This window comes from Falco rusticolus, chromosome 8, assembly GCF_015220075.1.
Source record: "Falco rusticolus isolate bFalRus1 chromosome 8, bFalRus1.pri, whole genome shotgun sequence".
In the NCBI taxonomy this organism is placed as follows: Eukaryota; Metazoa; Chordata; class Aves; order Falconiformes; family Falconidae; genus Falco; species Falco rusticolus.
The window spans coordinates 12,920,301-12,940,919 of NC_051194.1; the positions used below are offsets into that span (position 1 = coordinate 12,920,301).

General features: G+C 38.4%; 1 protein-coding gene across 1 annotated transcript; it reads left to right on the plus strand.

The window, feature by feature from the left end:
• The first annotated feature begins 504 nt into the window (after positions 1 to 504).
• ADRA1B (adrenoceptor alpha 1B) lies at positions 505 to 19,629 on the plus strand. The gene is made up of 2 exons (XM_037397893.1): positions 505 to 1,947; positions 18,505 to 19,629. Exons 1-2 carry the CDS (start codon positions 975 to 977, stop codon positions 19,065 to 19,067), a joined length of 1,536 nt encoding a protein of 511 aa, XP_037253790.1. The 5' UTR covers positions 505 to 974; the 3' UTR covers positions 19,068 to 19,629.
• Positions 19,630 to 20,619: the final 990 nt, after the last annotated feature.

Sequence of the window (20,619 nt, forward strand, 5' to 3'; positions counted from 1 at the left end):
AAAAAACCATAAAGATCTTAATAGAGATTTTGATTTTGATCATCTGTTACTTTTTCTTTATTAAGTAAAAGTTTACAAATAGAAACAAACTGCTCCATGTCTGTTTTTATGCCATCATTAAATACTGAATCTGTGAATAAACTAGGGATTTTTGGAACCTACCTATTTGTCCTTAGAAGGTGGAATATTATTAGTTCTCTAAAATGGCTTGTGATTCACTTCGATTACAAAATAAACTCAAACACATTTCCTTGGTGAGCAAAAGGCAAAGCGCGCTAGATCATTTTGTACTCAAATTGCTTTTTTTACCACATCCCACCAAGCATATTTTTCTCAGATAATGAAACCGGTATTTTAAAGGCTTCCAATCCAGATTTCTGTGGCAAATGCTTTAATTAAGATTGATATATTCCATTTGTTTAGCTTTCAGACTTTGATACGGAAGTTTTAACTTGAACTGCATTGCCCTCTAGCGCTGCGCCGGGGCCGGCCGCAGTGATGTCACCAGCACATGCCGTGTGAGCACAGGCAGCCAGCTCATGCAGAGCTGCCTAAATGCTGACAAACCCTTCTTGGAGACGCATGTCACAGCAGCTAGACAGAGGCATCCTTCCAACAGAACCACAAATGCACAAGGGAAAACAGTAAACCTGTCTTTTATTTCAGGGACGTCATGATCAAAACAGCTACTTTTGAGCTCCAGCCAAGACTTCTGCCTTCTAATTTCTGTTTAAACGAGTTCGTATGAGAAATTAAGCAAGTTTGAACAGCCTATTATTTCTGACAGGCTTCAGAGGACTTCACGCTCTGCAAGTTTTACGGGCTCATAGCTGACAGCTTGCTGGAGAGATGAGTTCTCAATCTAAAACCGGCCGGGGCTTCGCAGCAACTTCTTGGGTAGAGAGATAACTTTCAGCTGAACTCAAACCATCTGCGTGTTTTGCAAGGGATCCAACCATAACTTGCTATGGAGGATGATTTTTAAGATGAATACCTACCTTGGTGATAAATCTAATTCATCGATACCTGGATACTTGAAAGTGCCTCCACTAAATAATGGCAATCTTTCTGCAAACAGCTCCAACGAGACAGCAAGCAATCTGGATTCACCTGCCTTGGATATAAGTAGGGCGATAATTGTGGGGCTTATTCTAGGTGCCTTTATACTCTTTGCTATTATAGGTAACATCTTGGTAATTCTCTCTGTTGCTTGCAATAAACATTTAAGAATCCCTACAAACTATTTCATAATTAACCTCGCAATAGCAGATTTGTTGCTGAGTTTCACTGTCCTTCCATTCTCTGCTACACTGGAAATCCTTGGTTATTGGGTTTTGGGGAGGATATTTTGTGATATCTGGGCAGCAGTTGATGTGCTATGCTGTACAGCTTCTATTTTAAGTCTGTGTGCAATTTCTATAGATAGATATATAGGAGTACGTTATTCTCTCCAGTATCCAACTTTGGTAACAAGAAGAAGGGCAATTTTAGCTCTCCTAGGTGTCTGGGTCCTTTCCATGGTGATTTCTATTGGGCCTCTTTTGGGCTGGAAAGAACCAGCACCCAAGGACGACAAAGAGTGCCGTATCACTGAAGAACCATTCTATGCTTTGTTTTCTTCCTTGGGCTCGTTTTACATTCCTTTAATTGTCATCCTCGTGATGTACTGTCGGGTCTACATAGTGGCAAAAAGGACTACTAAAAACCTGGAAGCTGGGGTTATGAAAGAAATGTCTAACTCCAAGGAGCTGACTTTACGGATTCATTACAGGAACATTCATGAGGACACATTAAACAGCACGAAATCCAAGAGTCACAATCCCAGGAATTCCTTAGCTTTCAAACTTTTTAAATTCTCTAGAGAAAAGAAGGCAGCCAAGACATTGGGAATTGTGGTTGGCATGTTCATCTTGTGCTGGCTACCTTTCTTCATTGTTCTGCCACTAGGTAAGTGGGTAATCAAGGGGCTGTGTGGGAAGGGGGGGGGAAGAGGGTTGGTTAGTTGTTTACTACAAAAACATCATGGAAAAAAATCAGATGAATGGTAAGTAGATATCATTTTGAGAACTGCAGCAAACAGATGAAGGGAAGTGAAAGTAATGTACTTCTGACGTTGAGTCATGCTCAAACTTTGTAAAGTGTGCAGCCTGCAGAAAGTCTGGGGCAGATGTCAAATCAGGGGACAACATCTTCAGAGTTAATATATTAAGTACCCCTTTATGGTCTTTGTTAGAATTGAATTAGGTTTCAGAAACATTTTTATAGGATGCTTTAACAAAAATCCTAGGTAAGAACACAGAGAAGAAGTTTCAGCACTGAAATGTTCTTGTTTTAGTTTACTGTTTGATGTTTCTACTGTAATACAGTAGGTCCTCTGGCATTATTAGGTGTCTTAAATGGAAATGAGTCTGATCTAATGATGAACTGCAAAACTCCCCTGGGCTTTGGGAAGCTGAAAAAGTTCTAGTTCTCAGTTCAAAGGTCATTGATCAAAGGTCATTGATCAAATCCCAAAAGCAAACACACAAAGCCCACCGATCCCCACAGGAAGTTTCTTGTTGGTTTCAGTAAGTTTTAGGACAGGCATTTCAGGAGAATGCCATGTGAGCTTTTGGCAGTCACTTTGTTCACTTTTAACTTTAAATTATTATTAAAGTATTTGATGTAGCCTTAATACATTGTTCTGTGTTCCCAAATCCTTGTGAAATTTGCTTATATTGTCTTTAATACTAGCGCTACCCGTGAAGTGAAATATCTCAAGACGTTGAATTACTAAGCTCTCAAAAATATCTGTCCAAAATTCATTTCTCTGAGACAGAGACAATCTGGCAGCCTAAATATGGAAAGAGGTGGAAAAAGAAAAGGGAGACAAAGCCTTTATTAATGTTCTGTATTCATGTTTACTTAGTTACCCTACCAAAACATTTCTAATTGAGTGGTAAGTGAATATTTTTAGTAAGTGAATATTTTTATTCTGTTGTAGAAAACTAAATTGAGTTCAGCAACGTGGTACTGGTAAAGTGTTATAAAACTATCATTTCAGTGAATGTGTAATATCATATAGATTAGATTCTTTACTGCAAGATAACTACTTAAGCTACTGCAGGGCAACTGTATAATCTCTAGCTTATTGTATTATAAACTTGAAAATTTTTATGATTCAGAATCTGCATAAAGCTAATGTTAAGGATGTCAAAAACTCTAAACAGAATAAAAATTGTGAGCAAAGTTCTCTTTGGCTACTGAAATTTAAGTCCTTGTGCTGGCTCTTAAAGAAAGTTTATAATATAGAGGAAGTTTTCAACTACTGCAAAAATAGATACCAGTGGGTAGGACATGTATTTTCACCATATGGTACCAGTAGTAGTACTAGATATGTAGCTACTAGGTCATAATCCCCTGATAAAGTAGATTCCCTCCTTGATTTTGAACTATTGAAGGAACTTTGAAGAAAAAAAAAAATGTGAATGCAGTAGAGCATATCCATAGCTAGCAGAAGCCAGTATAGCTACTGACGCTGTTCAATAAACAGAGATGCAGACCAGTCCATTAAAAACATTATGGTCACAGGGCACAAGCAACATGAGAAATAATTAAATTTCTTGAAAGATTGTCAGTTTTCCCTTTGAGAAGTTATTTCATAACTCCTGATCTTTCCTGGGAAGTTTAATGAGTCATTGCTCTAGACACCTAAGTGGAGAATTTCTCTCTTGTCACAATATGATTTTCTCTCTCATATAAACTGTGTCCAAGGCATCAGTGAGGTGACAGGCTGAGAGCCTCCACTACAGCACACCATGTTCTGGCAGAGGGGCTGAATGGGCTCAAGAGCTAAACACACTGCTGTGAGCTCTGACCTGACACAGACTGAGTGCCTATAACCCCCAATACACTCACATCAGTGCTGTGAGCACTTGGTATCTCACAGAGCCAAGGTTCAGAAAAAGTTGCCGGTGTCAGTTAAAAGAGTGAAAAAATCAGTATTTTGGTGTTGCAATACAGACTGCTGGCTCTCCTGTCCTCTTGAGACCCTTTCAGGGGCCCAACTCTTAACTGACAGCCTTTAGTCTAAGAAAGGGGTGAAAAAAAGTATTCATAGTATCCAATATGCTTTCAAATAGTAAGTGCTTTCCCTTTGATTTTCTAACTAGGAATAGGGCTGGGTTTGTTCCTTGTACCTGATCTCTTTTTTAAATTTATTTAGCACACTCCGGAATGTTGTACTTTTTTATCTCTGTATAACAGTGCAAAGTTAATTAATGCTGTTAGGCATGACTAAAGCATTGCTCACTAAAACAGGTGGGGAAAAGACCTTTTCCTGATATGCATAATGCAACCATTAACTGGAGGAGATAGCAGAAGAGTGGAGAAAGACTTTTTAAGGAGCTTCTTGTGTGCTGCACTCTTGGTACTAGAAATCTTTTGCTTTGTGTCTTGAAGTCACAAAATTAACTGAAATGCTATTAAGAACCCTTACAAAAAGCACACAATGGTATGCAATCAGTTTCAGTGATAGGCAAACCATAGAATCCAAAAGGTACTGATGATGTACAAAACTCTCCATAGGTGACCTGGGCTGCTTTGATCACAGCCCACTCGCTCATCAGTGCAGGGCTGCGAACTACAATACCTCTTCTGCTACTGAGTCCAGACTAGATACTTACATTTGCTGTACTGGAAGGATAGGCTTCTTCCTTAGCTTGTGTTTTTTATACCTTATATTTGCACCATTAACCCAAAACACAACCTCACATCCACATCTTCACTGGTTTTTGTTGCTCCCTGTTTCACTCAGTAATGCCATGGCACTGCAGTATGGAGTCGACAGAGAAGCTCTGGATTTCAGAGGATCCAATCACAAAACATTTGGCAAGTTGGTAGACATTATTTCTGCAACATGCCAAAACCATGTCTTAACAAATCTGCTTAAAAGTAGAGGAGCTTCCTTCTTCTTAGCTCTTCTACTAGTTTCTCAGACAAAATTATAATTCTTCCACTCTGGCATTTCAATGTATTTCACAGCTACCTATTTTGATATTCCAGACAAAGGATTATTGCATCAGGTGGCAGATATATACTGGGAACTGATGCAGTGCTGAAAGCAGGGATATTGCTTGAATAAATATTCTATGACAGAGGCAAAGAAATAATATTAACACTTACAGAGTGTTTTTCAAGAACCAAAAGGCTTTGCAAGGAAAGCTCTCTGACAGAGCTCTGTATACAGCTACAGAGAGGACTTACAGCAGTGACACAATGATGCACTGAGCATCATGAAACGATCAGCATGAAGAATGACCCACAATCTCTTTTTGTAGGACTGAACCATGCTGCCTTTAGTGTTAAGCTCCTGATGATGCAGCAAAACTGGTATCAAAGCGAATCATGTGAGAAATTTGGTTTTATTCCAGTAGCTACCAGATATTCTTTCCAGAATAGAGCTACAGAATATCCCTGTGGCACACATTCATAAATGCTCCATGGCTTTCTCTTGCCACTCAAATTTTTGTGGTACAGCATAAACAATAAAATTAAGACATACGTGTCTTTAAGACAACTTCTTGTGCCATAAATTCAGTGACTCATCTTTGAAAAGTAAGTATGTTGCTTCTTTAAAATAAATGTTTCTTTTATCCTCCCTCATACAAATCCTTTCTTAGGCATCAAGACTATATTAAATATGCATTGCTGAAAAAACGCTGAGTAAAATAAACGATTTTTATCTAAAGACTAGAGCCCTGCAGAAATAAGGTACTCATTAAAACTCACTCCTTTAAACAAAGGAATATTAAATTTTATGCCAATACCTTCATTAAAAAAATGAATACAAAATGAAGGATCATATGTATCCCCCATGGCTACTATGTAAAGTTTAGTCTCATTCCCGTTAATTGAGATATCAGAGCTGGCTTGCCAGTCTTCTCCCAGACACACACACACACAAACCCCACAAAGGCAAAACTCACCACCTCCACTACTTTAATGAAAGCATATTCACTTCCCCAGCCTATTGCTTAACTCCAGCGGAGATCAGCAGAGCATTATTCACATCCCAGTTCAGAGACTAACTCTCCTTGCTCCCATAAAACCTGTGATCTTATCCACTAAAGTCAGAAACAAAATTCTTGTAACTTAACTGGCAGTTGGATAAGGTCTCAAGAGCCTCATAATGAATATACTACTCCTTTGACTACCATTATATATTAAGCTTTTGAAACCACTCTATAAAATAACAAAAAAGAAGACAAAAATATTCTGCATGTGACAGGTCAGCCAATACAAAATTATTCTTAAAATAAAATGTTATTCAAGTACAGTATGTAGATTTATGTTACATCAGGCCAACCTCTGCACCTCTGCACTAAGAATCCCAAATTAGGCCACTTAGTTTCCCATGGGAAACACTTCAAGGCATTAGGTCCAGTGCTGTCAATGCTACTGGGTTCTGCTTTCTGCAAGGCTTTAGGCCTGGTTTGCCTTTCATCTCATTTTAGTCGTGCCACCTCTCCCCCTCTCTACCTGGCCTAGTTCTGTAGATTTGATGCCCCCAAGTTAATAGTTACACAGAATTTGTACAAATTAATTATATATGGGGCAATCTGACCTCTGCCCCCTTACAGGTCAATCTTTGGTACAATGTTCAATTGCACAGGTGATAGCAGGAACCTGCTCCTCCTATTTTCTAGCCAATTCCTGTAAAACAAAACATAAGGGCATTTCCTGACAAGTACAGCATGTTTTATCACATGTGGAAGACTAGATTACTTAAACATTTCATTTTACTGCTAAAATAGCGTCCCTTAAGCTGGTTGTGGTTTAAACCTTTTGGTTTGCAAGGGATGCCAATTAGCAGTTCCTTACAGACTTCTATTTTTTAGAACAAAGTTGTTATCAAAGCAGATGAAACTGCACAAATTCTGAGGTACTCCCTATGTAGGCTTTTGACTTGCAGGTCAGAGGAACAAAGGGAAATCTTAAAGTGTACAGTCTTATAAAAACAAATACACAAAGCAATACAGAAAAAATACAAAGAAATCAACTCATGTTGATTATTCAACCTCAGGGATGGCAGTAAATCCCATCTCAGGTGATGAGAAATCTCCAAGAATAAAAAATCAGGACTGAGCCACTGGGCAGCAATAGGAAATCTCAAAACTATTGAAATCTAAGAACGGAGAGAAGCATAATTTTAGAGGAAAGACTGCTTTCAGCATCCAGCATGCAGCAAGGCAGTGGATACAAGGTACTTATGCCAAAGGCATTTGCAAGCACATGCTATTGCTCAGTTAGTAGTCATGATGAAAGCACTGAGTAATGTTATACAAGTGCATATGGTTCTAGAGGCCATACCTCAGGATCTCAGCTGCACATTCTTTAGTGTACCTATCTGTGAAATACAGACATGAAAAAACATGTGATGATTCTTTTAGTATCTTCACAGAAGTCCTCCCGCATAACCCACTGCAAGATTTTGTGCTATTTTGACAGGCTTCCAAGTGATACCTAGAAACTGAAAAGCAATAACCACCAGTCTCTAACAAAAGAGATACAATATAATGGAAGTACATACAATATCTTTGTAGCTGTGTTATTCAATTCCATGGCAGAGTCCTATTATTTACCAACGACGCCCAAGGCAGATTGCCTCAGAATATGTCAGAAGTGAGAAGGGGAGAAGACACCAAAGCATGCTCAGCAATTGAAGATATTTAAGTATAATAAATGAAATGTCAGCAGACTGAGATTAGCTTTTCTAGACTCCTTTAATCAGCTAATCCTTTGTAAAACAAGAATAAGCTTGGCGCATATTCTTTCTAGTTAGCAAGCTGCAAAACTCTAACTCTTTTGGACAAAAGAGTAATAACAATAATAACATGTTTCTGTCCCTATCTGCTGTCAGTTTTAGAGTACCCAACAGAATTGTAACTAAAATTGATCTGAATTTTATCATATTTATATGAGGGCAATACAATTCAAGCACAAGTGAATTCTCTCCATGGTGTAAGTCATCATCGCTATTCTGGACTGAGAGGTAGAGTTTGTGTCAAAAATGTAAGTGCTTCATGGAATTTTTCCACATCTCATGTATTTTCCATATCTTGTATCTCCATGTTTTGTTATTCAAAATATACTCAGAATTTTTGCTAATGTGACAACTATGGATGAGGCATGAAAAACCTTAATCCTATTGCTCTTTTTTATTGCTTTTTAAAAAAACTACAGCTTTCCTTTTTTTCTTTCTGGGCTGGGCAAATAAAGCTCCTATTTGTTTTTTCTATTGCACTTCTAAGTAACAACTTGCAAATGGTGTGTTGTACCATACGTTTTTAAAAACATTTTTCAGCTCTCAATTATTTAAGAATCAACACCATCTTTTGTATGATGCTGTAGGAAGGACAGTCATGGACCGCAGACCAGAGCAGGATCTCTGGAACAGATAATTATCTCTTAACTTCTGTCTATCAGAGACAATTTTACCATGCTAGGAATGCCAGTTTAGTAGCTCTGTGGTCACATATGTAGGCAATGTCCCTTTAAAAAAGCAAACATAGCTACTCTGCTTTGCAATTCCTTGTACCATAAGAAAGTTAGCAACTCTGGGTTTTAGTAAAAAGATTTGATCCCTATCTGCACTACAACTTCCATAACCAAAGCTTCAAGGAAGGTAAAGTTGTGGTTTTATTTTGGCCATTCTTGGTACATCTCCTTTTGGAGCCTTTAAAATGCTCTCAAACTTGAGCCATTGTGAATGAAGTTCATACAGGTCTCATAGAAGTGATTTGTTCATCTGAAATATAAGGTACCCTTTATCAGAGATAGATAGTGTGGATGATAAGAACTTGTGAATTTCAATTAGGATTAGAAATAGAAACAATAATTTTTTTCAGCCTACCAGACAGCAAGGAAAATGTTTTCCTTAGGTTTTGCTCTTACTCATGAGCATATCCATAGGGGGGTGTACTCTTTATGGTCAGATTCTGCATTTGTGCATGTCTGCTACTTTCATCTGCCTCCTTAAGAACTTGTCTAAACAGCATCAGGCCTTAGATTGGTATGAGTTACTGAGTTTAGTTAATACCAGTAATGTACTGGTTTGCAGACATTTATTTCCTTTTTTGAATGGGATGGAGGAAAAAGTATGAACCACTTTTACCCTGTCAGAACAGTTAGGTGAGATTTCTGTGTGACTTCCTTGACTCAGCTGGAAAACAGAGAAATTAAAGACTCAAGGGTTGATGACTGGTTGAATGATACCTTCACCACCTCTCACAAGTGTTTGCTCACTGTAGGGCCAGAAGGTTCCAGCAAAGCTAATCCAGCAACTGCTATACATAGTCAGTTCTAGGACATAAATTACTCACAACAGGACACTCTTCTTGATAGCTGACCTAGACCCTTGGACATGTATGCCATTTGCCTATTAACACAATGAAGAATGAGAACCGCTGTACTTGCAACAGCATTGTATTTGTATTTCTATATCTCCCACATTATCTTCTGCAATATCATTGTCTAGTCAGTTAGTCCTTATTTATTATATCTCCTTCCTCAACAGCAAAGTGCTCTCCCCCAACACACACACACAAGTTACCCACAAACTCGGGAGAGCAGCTCTGCAGCATGTTGGTGACTGCAAGGTTACTGGGATTCCCATGGTGCTCCCCAGCCTGGCAGCCTGGGAACTGCTGGGATATGCAGCCCAAGGCATCCCACAGAGACACAAACATGCTTGAAAACCATAACCAAATGCTAGCCATCATTACTTGTTTGTAGTAGTTACAATTTAACCATCCTTCCTTTAATTTTCTTTATTGAATTTTACCCTGTTGCTTTTGGATGCTCTTTTTTCACCATTACCCTAACCCTCTTCTCCAGAAGGCCTGCAGTCCCTCCCAGCTTGATCAATTCTTAATTTTATAACCATACTCTCTATTTCATCCTCTACTGTTCGTAAACTGTGGCTTTTTTCCTACATGAAATAAGTCCAGGGGAATGTAAACAAACATTGAATGCTGGAAGGAAAGAAATCAGAAGCTGTAGAAATCCAATTAGCTTTAAAACCTTGGCATGCTGACTTGGCTAAGCATGGGGTAAAAAGGACCGCAGAAAACTTAATAAAAGACAAACACATCCTTTCTGCATTCTCTAAACTCATAACATTCTGTTCAGAGGCAGCTTATTACTTTTACAGGGAGAATTTTACTAGCTATACACACATAGTATCTGAGCTTTCCCTGTTTATTAGGAAGTGGCCATAACTCAGCCATAAGCAGCTACCAGCAGTTACAGCTGCAGCAGGAGTCAAAGCATGAACTGCAGGAGATGCGGCGGTTCCCAGCCAGGCCATCAGCAGCCACCTACTGCCTAGCACGGGGCTCTCGCTGATCACATTACAAATTTGATCAAGTAACTTCTCATAGAAGACTGAGTTCCATCATTCCACAAATTTCTTGCAAAACAATAGTCATTTTTGGAAAAATTGTCTTCTCAGGAACAGATTGTTGGGTTTGATATTGTTGAAGCTTCCCGTTTTTCGTGTTTCAGAACTCATCTGTTATCATTTCGTATTTTGCAATGCTTTTCATCACTAGAGCAGTTTTTAAAACATTCGAATTTTCTTTTGTGGAGAATGTTGAAAAGTTCAGATTAAACTCCAGCCAGAATGACTCCAATCTGCACCAAAACGGAATGATTCTCTCCTCTGAACAAAGGAGGGTATGTTTGCCTTCCAAGGTTACCTTAACTAGATTTGACCAGACAAAACTTCCAAATACTAATTACCAATTCTCTATTTCCATGTTATAGTATTCAAACAAGAAGGTGGTTTACTCTCCAGAATACTCCCAAATCAGTGTTTCAAGTTTTGAAACACTTCATTTTCTACTTGTTATGAATGGAGACAAGTAGTTTCAAATTTTATGGCTTTTCTTTAACCTTAAGACAATGACAAAACCCTGTGCAGTGAAACTCTCTAGTTTTCTACTACTGGAATATCAACTGACAAACAGCAAAGCACTTAAACAACTCTAGACCATTTTATTTCAATAAAAGCAAATGTTGTGTTTGTTCCAGTAAACAGGAACATACACTCACCCTAGGTTGGCTCTCATCTTAGCAAAACAGGATTTAGAAGATTTTGAAATGTGATTTTTTTTGTAATGGGCAGAAAACATAGCACCTGACAATGCAAAACTTATCCACAGAGACTTTTTCTCCTTAAATCCAGGAAATTTACAGTTCTCCTGCCCAACTATTATCTAATCCACGTATCAAATGCTTGATTGTGAACAGAACTGATGATTCTATAGTAATGTATATACTTAATTGATAACAAATACACAACTTATTAAAAAGGAGGTTTAATTAATAAAAGACAATTGTCACAACATAAAATTAGAGAAGAGATTAGCAGTTGGAGTTAAGAACTAAGTAAGACATAAGCAGAGTAGAAATAAATATTTAAAAATTAAGAGGAAGACAGGAAATTACTGGAGAGTGAACATGCCTGGATGGAAAAAGAAAAAGCAGAGATATTAAAGAGAAAGCAGGCAGTAAAGGAGAATATGGTTAATTTTATGTTAAAAAATCATTAACAGCTTAAAATTTTCCTCCCATTGGGTACAAATAATAAATACAGGGCATTCTTGAAAATACATACACAGAGAATACCCTCTCCCATGAAGATGGCTCACACAAACATTAACATAGGATGTAAAACCATTCAAATGCCTGTCAGATGCAAACTGCAGCATACTGGGCTCTGTAACAGGAATGGAGCCAGCAGATGGAGCAAAGTGATTATGGCCTTTTACTCAACACTCAGACCGTGCCTGGAGTACTGCATCCATGCAGGGGAAGACAGCGATCAACTGGAATGAGTCCAGTGCAGGCAACAAAAACAATCACAAGGCTGGAGCACATTGTGTGAGGAGAGTTGAAGGAACAGGTCTCCTTCAGCCTGGAGAAGGGAAAGCTTCAGGGGACCTAATGCAGTGTTGATCCTGCTTTGAGCAGGGGGCTAGACAAGAGACTCCATAACTTCCCTTCCCACTGCAATAATTCTGTAGTTCTATTATGTTCTTGGCTTTCAGCCCCATCACGTATAAATATATATACATTCCATGCACAAAGGATGAAGGGAGGAAATACAACCACACAATGGAACCCAGTGATATTTCACAAATGACTGTTGTCACAAACTATTTGTTTCTTATACATTGTTATTTCCTCTGTGTGGCTTAAAATAGCACACAGAACAGAATGGCACAGAGATATCAAAGACAATTTCAAAAGTTCTAACTCATAAAGATTATCTTACAGGTTATTTTTCAGTTATAAACTCCAGCTAATCACTGTAGTATCTGATCACCTTGTATATGCACACAATTGGAGTAGCAAGTTTGCTCCCTTCTCCTGGAAGTAGTTTGGGGTGTTTTGTCTGGTTGGTTGGTTGCATTGGCAGGTCTAATTTTGATGCTAAGTTCTTCCTTCCATAAAGTGGAAATAGAAACTCATATATGTCCTGTGTATTACACTTTCGTCAAGAAGCTCGCCAACTACTACATTAAGAATCCTTAAATAGAAGTCTTAACTTTCCCATCCTCCTTTCTCTACAAATACAGCGGTCAGTTGCGAGAGGTAGCAAAGGAGCAGATATTTAGATGGAAGAAAAATAGACCAGGAAAGAATATGAGGGGTGGGTGGGTGTGCAGGTATGTGTATGCATGCATGCGTGCATGTGTGTGTTTCTCCTCTGCAGAGGGCCACATCAAAACCTCCTTCAGTGAAGAGTTTTCCTTAGTTAAGAGTATTGGGATTAAGCCAGTTCAGAAGATTTTCCTGCTGCTTACCCTGATATTTTAAGGACTCTTCCAAAGTCCACTGAAGTTCTTATGAGCCTTTACAAAGGCTTTCAAAGACTCCCACTGACTCCACTGGACTCTGAATTTTAATCTCAGTGATGTTCTGGACAGATATTCTGCAGAATATGTGAAAAAATTAATATGGCAAATTGCTTCCCACAACGTTCCTTAATTTCATTGAGGATGCTTTACTTACTTTCTGTGTAATAAAGAATTCATTGTAAAGAACCAGACTCTAATCAAAATTAGCTGTTACTAAATAAAATACTTATTGATTCCTTTTCATGATATTTGCTGCTGCTCAGTGTATTCCCAAACTGAATAGCTCTATCAACTCTGTGAGCATGGTCAAAAACAATGAAAACCGATCAATCTGATTGAGTTTCTGAAATATTTCCTGTTCTCCATTTGTTCTGGACACAGGCTTTGCAAAAGCTTCATTGGTGTCAATGGTGCAATCAGAGGATTGTGGGGCTATGTTTAATAAATCACAGGGTTTAGTGCAGAAAAGTAAGAAAGAATAGAAAATACACATTCTCTTAGAGTGAAGATGTTAAACATGAAGCATCAGGAAAGTGATCAGTTTGAGTAGGGAAGTCACTCTGGCTACCCTTGTCACAAACAAATCACTGAGGAGATAATCATATGCAAAATTTTCTAGCCATTTTGAAAAGCAATCTAAATCAGTACAGGGAAATATTTAATCTGTTTATCAGACTGCGATGGGAAAGTAGTTGGAGATTAGGGGAGGAAATATTAGTCTGATGTTTAGAGAGTGTGTCTAGTAGGCTTAGTTTTATCATTTTATCAAGGTACCAAAATAGCCTGCAGTTGTTTGCTCCTGACAGGTTAATGATGAGGTAAGGCATGTCTGCAGCTAAATAAAAGGTAATGTTGTTAATTCCAAGAACAAGGTAGGGAAAAGGGTGATGTTAAAAATATACAAGGCAATCAAAATATTTTGTATATCTTTATATGGTGAGAGGCAGTGGAGCTTTGCATAATAGTCACCAAATTAAACTATATTTAGAAGTACATGGCATGTATGGCAACATCTATCTAAACCACCTTCTGAATAATAAAGAACAGCTTCTCTCTGTAGAAAACTCAGGCTGGGATTCCACCCAGTGAAGAGGGACTGAAGACAAAAACTTAGAAACTTTCTGAAGCCCTGAAGAGAGTAAGTGCCCAAATAAGTATCTCTCTCGGACATTCCAGTTTTCTAACAGTTAATCCTCAACCTAAATAATGGATATATTTACCAAGGGGATCTAAGCCTACAGTATCTGGTAGGCTGCCAAAACTTAAGCCATTAAAGTTTTCCTGATGAAAACAGTTATATTCTGCAGAGTTAATTGGAGAAAAAAGGGACTAGAAGGGATCTGAAGAGGTCATTCAGGGCACCCTCCAACCCAAAGGTTGGATCAGCTATACATATATCAGTAGATGTGTGTCTACTCTGTTTTTAAAAGACTCCAGGCGTGGATTTTTACATCCTTCTTAGGTAGTATATTCCAGAATTTTCCTTTCTTGGAAGACAGAAAGTGTTTCCAAATCCATAATCTCAGTTTGCCTTGCCGCGATTCAAATCACTGTGCTTCATATATTTGCCACTGTGGACCTGGAAAACAATTTCATTTCCTTCTTAGCAGATAACTTATGTTTTTAAAGATGAATTGTCATGTCTGTCCTTAGTCCCTTTTCCTTCACCATGATGCAAGTCATATTACAAAACTACTACATTTCAGAGCATCTGTAGCTTTTGGTGGTAGAGGATCTCTTCATTAGCCACGGATTCCATCACAGGTGGTTTTGCTATGATCATGCAGTATAGCCTCTGCACAGCCAGAAATGTATCTGATCAGGTGCATCAACCAGTTTCTGTTAATCCCAGGAAATATTCTTGAATTCTGCTTTTTCTTGGGTGGTGACAAACGTAGCACAACCCACTGAACACACTACTTGGATGTGCTGTACTACCCACTGTGAGTTCTAGTGGTTGAGAGTTGTGCCAGGTCTCCTGGTTCTCTTCCTGGTAAAACAAACTTTCTTACTTGTGAAAATTAGTTGGCACATGACCTTCAACTGATTGCTTCTACTCTCCCCCAGCTCAGATTGCCCACTGGTAAAATCAGGACGGCACAAAGTCAGGATGACAGACAGATGAAAAGTGCTACCTGAGAGCAAATGAATGGTGCTCCTGTATATGAACTTATTCTCACTGGGACTGTGGTGACCCCTTTTATTGCTAGGGCCCTCTTGGAATAATCACCTACCACTTGATTTTTGAAAAAAAATGAGAAAGTAATAGAACATTATACGATAGACAAAATTCCTAAGATGAAATCCATCTCCCTTCAGAGCAGCTGCAGATAGATATATAGATACATATATATATATATATATATAAGGAAGGGTAGAGGAGTTAAGAATTCTATCCAGTTTTATTACATCAGTCTGAAATAAGATCAATTAACAAACCAGTCTATAAATCAATGGCTTATTTATCAAATTAATATTCCTTGTTCAGAAAAGCATGCTTCCTCGCCTTCTTGTGAAAACCTAATCTACTAGTTCATGTATAATTAAGAGTCAAGTAACACTTGAATTGTGCTATTTGCAGAAACAGGAAAAAGTGGAGAATGAAGTAGTGTGTAATGATCAGTGTTTTCATTAACTCCTTGAAACTTATTCCTGAATTTCTTAGTTTCAAAACTTTTCTACTATTGTAGCTAAATGTTAACATTTATTTTTAAATCACACCACCACATAGCTTTTCAAACTTATATATTTCCAAATTTTCTGGTAATGACTCAGCTTAAGGTCATGATAGCTTTTAAATGATTGATCCCAGTTCAGTGATTTTTCTAGATTCAGGTCTGAACACAAGGTGCCTCTGTCAGTCAGGGTTGCTATGAGGAAAATCTCTGCTCTTTTGTGCTGCTGCCCTTTAATATAAAAAAGACCTTTGAAAATGCCTTCTGCATCTGCTGAAAATGGCCTGCTGTCATTTTTTCAAATGGCATTTGAAAAATAGATTATCATGAAAGATAAGCATAAACTCCTTACCTTTTTTCCCTAGGGAATACATACTTCTTGAAGCAGTTTTAAAAGGTTAGCCATTTTGCAGCACTCAGCTTCTTACCTTTTTCCCTGCTTGGTCTTTTATTCTTTACTGTATGTAGTTAAATTCAGTTCATGTGCAATATAGATTATATAAGCACAACTCTTTCATCTGCATTGGTTCCCAGTTATCTTCTTTATAGCTTAGCTCATTTTATTTCTTAGGGAATTTCACAAAATTTGTCAGTAAATGTCCTTAATATTTTTTTCTTATTTTATTAAAAACTATACCACAGCATTTACTTTGTCCATATTTAACCTGCCTAAAAATATTTTAACCTGGTAGAGGAACGTCCTGTAGATTACCAATTGTTAGAGTATGAGAGAAAGGCAAACTCATTGATCTGGAAAAATTCACCACTGCTCATTCAACATTCACACATAAGAAAAAATGGGACCTCTTTAGCCACTTCAAGAGGTTTACTGGGTTTTAAGAGCTAAAATGTATATTTTAAGGCAGTTCCATAAAAAATTAAGAATTTATCAGTGTGAGCTCCAAAAAAATCCTTGTTGTACATAATAAAGCTTTATACTTGTTCCCTGTTCCCTAAACTCAAGGGAAAATATTAGCAAATATTATTTACAGAACGAATCCTGAAAAGGTTTGCAACTGTGCATGTAGGAGATTTTGGAGCATCTTCCTCATCTTGGCTGTAATTATAAACTTATACCAACTTTTCCTGAAGCTTTGTAAAAATTTGACACCTATTTAATGGCTTATACCATAGAATCATATGAGTTATCGCTGAATCTTTCATCAACGAGTATGTAACACAAGACAGTTTTAAGTGTTTTCATTGATTTGATTTATCTGTTGGAAATTTATCAAATACAATGCATAGTTTCTCTGATGTTAGACATGTTGTTCTCTACTTTCTGTATTATCAGTCAGGACAGATGGAGGATCTCCATCAGACAGACAAAAGCATTGGTGAAACCTGGCAGATCATTTGCAGCAACAAAGCAGTAAGGGACATGGGTTCAACTTACAAGAGTCTTGTACATGGAGTAAAAGTCAGTAAAGTGCAGGAGTCATGAAAGAAATACTATAAATCTTGTAATTTAAAACCTCCATTTTAACTTTAAGGGCTAGCATGTTGCTTATTTGCGAGGCAACAGGTAGAGCTAGTGTTAGCTGGCATCATCCCAAAACACTGCCAGGGAAGAAATCTATTATTCTGGATTCACAGGATCTGTCCTGACTCCTGTTGCCCCGGTGAGCAGGAAGAAGAGATAGCTGATGCCATCTCAGCATCTTAATTTCTCTTCTTAGCCAGCTCAAGGACTAGTTGACACACTGAGGAGCACAGTGGATATGTGAGGAACGAAACATACTTACTTCCCTTTGGATTTCTTGTGAGCTAAGAAGGCTCAGACCCCTATAGTCAGCACCAGGCCAGCATTGCCATCTAAATAAACAGCAGTATCTGCTGTGGCACGAGAGCTATTTACCCACAAAGCTAGGAAGAGCTTTTGCATAGTTTTGAGGCCCAAGCCATGGCCTCTACATTGCTATGAGATGGGAAATACGCCTAGAATCATATCCCTCCCCACTAAGGCATCCTGACAGTCACAACTGACTCAGCTGCCTTCACAGGCCAGGGACTCTGAAACCACTCCAGTGTAAAAGGTCACTCTTCACAGAGATGTGACATTGAGGCTTAAGTGTCACCTTCCATTTGAAAAACTCTTTAAAATCTAACACCAGTTCTTGAAATAAGAATTCTCTCCTGCATCCCCACTCTTTGATTACTTAAGCCAGACACAAAGGTGTTTGCCCACCTGGATAACTGTCGAATGCCTAAATACTAAAAGTACATGAAATGGATTTCCCAGGATGAGTTTTTCATTTGGGCAGCCTCTGTAGGGAAATTATTTTGTGTTAACAGAAGAGGAAGTATTCATAAAATAACTTCTTTGTTCAGGTTACACCATTTTTATGAATGCCTGAGATATGGGAAGTATCATAATTAACTTCAGGTTTCAAGAGGTTTGTACTATCATAATAATCTAGATAAATGGGGTGATGTTTAGGAGCTTCCAGAGAAAGTATTAGAAGTTATAAGGTATGTCTGAACACACTCCTTCCAAGAAGCCTAGGAACAGTTAGGCCTCTTTCTTCAAAAATTACATTTAAAAGCGCTTTGAAGAAGGCACAACCTTATTCCATGTGTGCATTGTGCAACAGCTTGGACAATGGAGGTTTGATCTTTCACTGGAATCAATAGATGTTAGTGTAATAGATGTGTACATATAAACACAAGGACTGCTTTTTATTTTTTAATTCTACATTAATTATGTGCTTCCTTAGCTTTGAGATGGTGGAAAGCATTTCCTTATTAGCTGTAAAAATCACAAAAATAACATTTTATTACCAAAAGACTGAAAATGAAAGCAACATGCATTAAAGATTTTGAATAAACAGATTATAACAGTGATCTGATGGCACATTTACCCTTCTCAAAGGCAGACAAACCAATTATCTCAGATGTTGTCTCTGCTTGTTTCTTCTGGACAGGATCTCTGTTTTCGGCTCTGAAGCCCCCTGAAACGATCTTCAAGGTGATTTTTTGGCTTGGCTACTTTAACAGCTGCTTGAATCCAATCATCTATCCTTGCTCAAGCAAAGAATTCAAGAGGGCTTTCATACAGATCCTAAAATGCCAGTGCCACCGTCGAAAGCAGCTGGGGTGGTGGGCCTATAGCTACAGAAACTGGAATCGGTGCTCCTTTGAACACCCTAGGAAAGACTCTCTGGAAGACAGCGGGAGTTTCCTTAGTGGCAGTCAGAGGACATTATCTTCAGCATCTCCCAGCCCTGGCTACCTGAGCAAAATCACTCACCCACATATGGAGATGTGCACATTCCAGGAATGGAAAAACTCCAGCTCTTTCCTGAGCCCCTTACAGGAAGGCAGCAGACAAAAGGACCCATGCCAGTTCTTTACCTTCAATCTCTTAACAGAGCGCAATGGACATGTTCCTGCTGGCAGCCAAGTTTCCAGTAATAGAGACCATGAGGACCTCTGTGACACACTGAATGGCAAAACCGACTGTAGAGCAAACATGACGCTGGAATGAACAGATTCTAAATTGTCTGTTCTCTTTGTACACTAACCTGATTGACATTTAGTCCCAGTGAAGAAATGGACCTTTGCACAGTTTCTCAGTATAGCACTGAAAGGAAGCCAGTGAGGAACGGGCAGATTTATGTCGAACAGGCAGATTTATGTCACAAGCGCAGCACAAAATTGGGGCTAACCATATTCTGCCAGAGGCTACTGAAGCAAAAACAGAATGCAGGAAAGATGCCGCATAAACCCAGGGAAGTGCACACTGAACTATTTAGCTGTCACGGAAGTGCTGTGGAACAGCCAAATACATGTGTATATAGAAAGAATGTATAAATATGGGGTGGGCAGGAGAAATGTGTATGAATGTGTGTGTGTACATGTGTGCTAGTCACATGTATGGGTGCCTGAGAGTGGAAGTAAGCAATGCAGTGTTGTTTGTACTCCTGCAGGGTACTAACAACCACTGATCTTGCCTGTGATTTCCTATTGTTGCTGTACTTCACTGTACATTAGCACTTTAGAAATGGAAAACAATTACAAAGATTAAAGTAATTTCGAAACAATTTAAATACTTGCACAGATTACTACAGGACTGGAATTCAGCCAAGTTCCCCCATCACAATTTTCACTTCAAAATAAAACACTCAGTGGTTAAGTTTGCCATTGTAACTCCTAGGATGCTCCTGAATCTCTCTGCAGTTGCTTCCCTTCCATGATTCCCTTATCAGCAACATATGTAACTCCTCTATCCTTCACCATGTTCTTTTTTGAAAGTTTGAAAATATCAGCAATGACGAGAGCTCATAATCTACATTTCAGCACATTAGTAAGTGTCCTGTAAACATACAGGCTACCAGAGGATTTGATTACTACAAGCAACGCTCATAAATCACTCCAAATACCTCATAAACAGTGTCATGAACACAGCACAAAAGAGCAGTGACCGATGAAGGCCCAAAACCCAGCCTTAAGACAAACACACTGGGGCCCTGGTTCTTTCAGCGCACTGTGAAAATAGTACTGCACATTTAAAGGCTTTTACTTTGCCACTTGGATAAGAAGAGAAAGAGTCAAAACAATGGAGTAATGTAAGTTTCACTGTCATTAATATTTTTCACCTCAGTAATATAGTACTCTAACAGAACTCCTGAGAATACCTTCTAGGACATTTTAGGTTATGTTTGGAAATTATTTTCATCTCTTCCAATTAAGTGTGAATCACTAAACTGATTTTTTTACATAAAGTGGTACAAACTGTGGAAAGTGGTATTTACTCTTTCCTCCAACCAAAGACTTTCCTTATTAGGAATTACAGTGACATTTTTTAAAGCTTGAAATGGAGAATGAACCATAAACAGATGCACTAAAAACACTTAGGGACAATTTAACAATGCTAGGTCCCAAAGGAGAGCCATTTCCTTTTGTTTCCTTAAATGTATATTCTTTCATTAAGTAGACAGGGATGGATGTGGATTGTGGTTAGATGAAATATCCCCCAGCTCAGTGAGCAATGATAGGAAAGTCATGTTCCAAGGTGTTCCCATGGTCTTATGCTATAG

Bases quoted from the DNA above. Each gene is read 5' to 3' on its own strand.
- ADRA1B (XM_037397893.1), top strand. From the start codon at position 975: ATGATTTTTAAGATGAATACCTACCTTGGTGATAAATCTAATTCATCG. The intron at 1,948-18,504 runs GTAAGTGGGTAA...TCTTCTGGACAG, and splicing joins CTTCATTGTTCTGCCACTAG to GATCTCTGTTTTCGGCTCTG.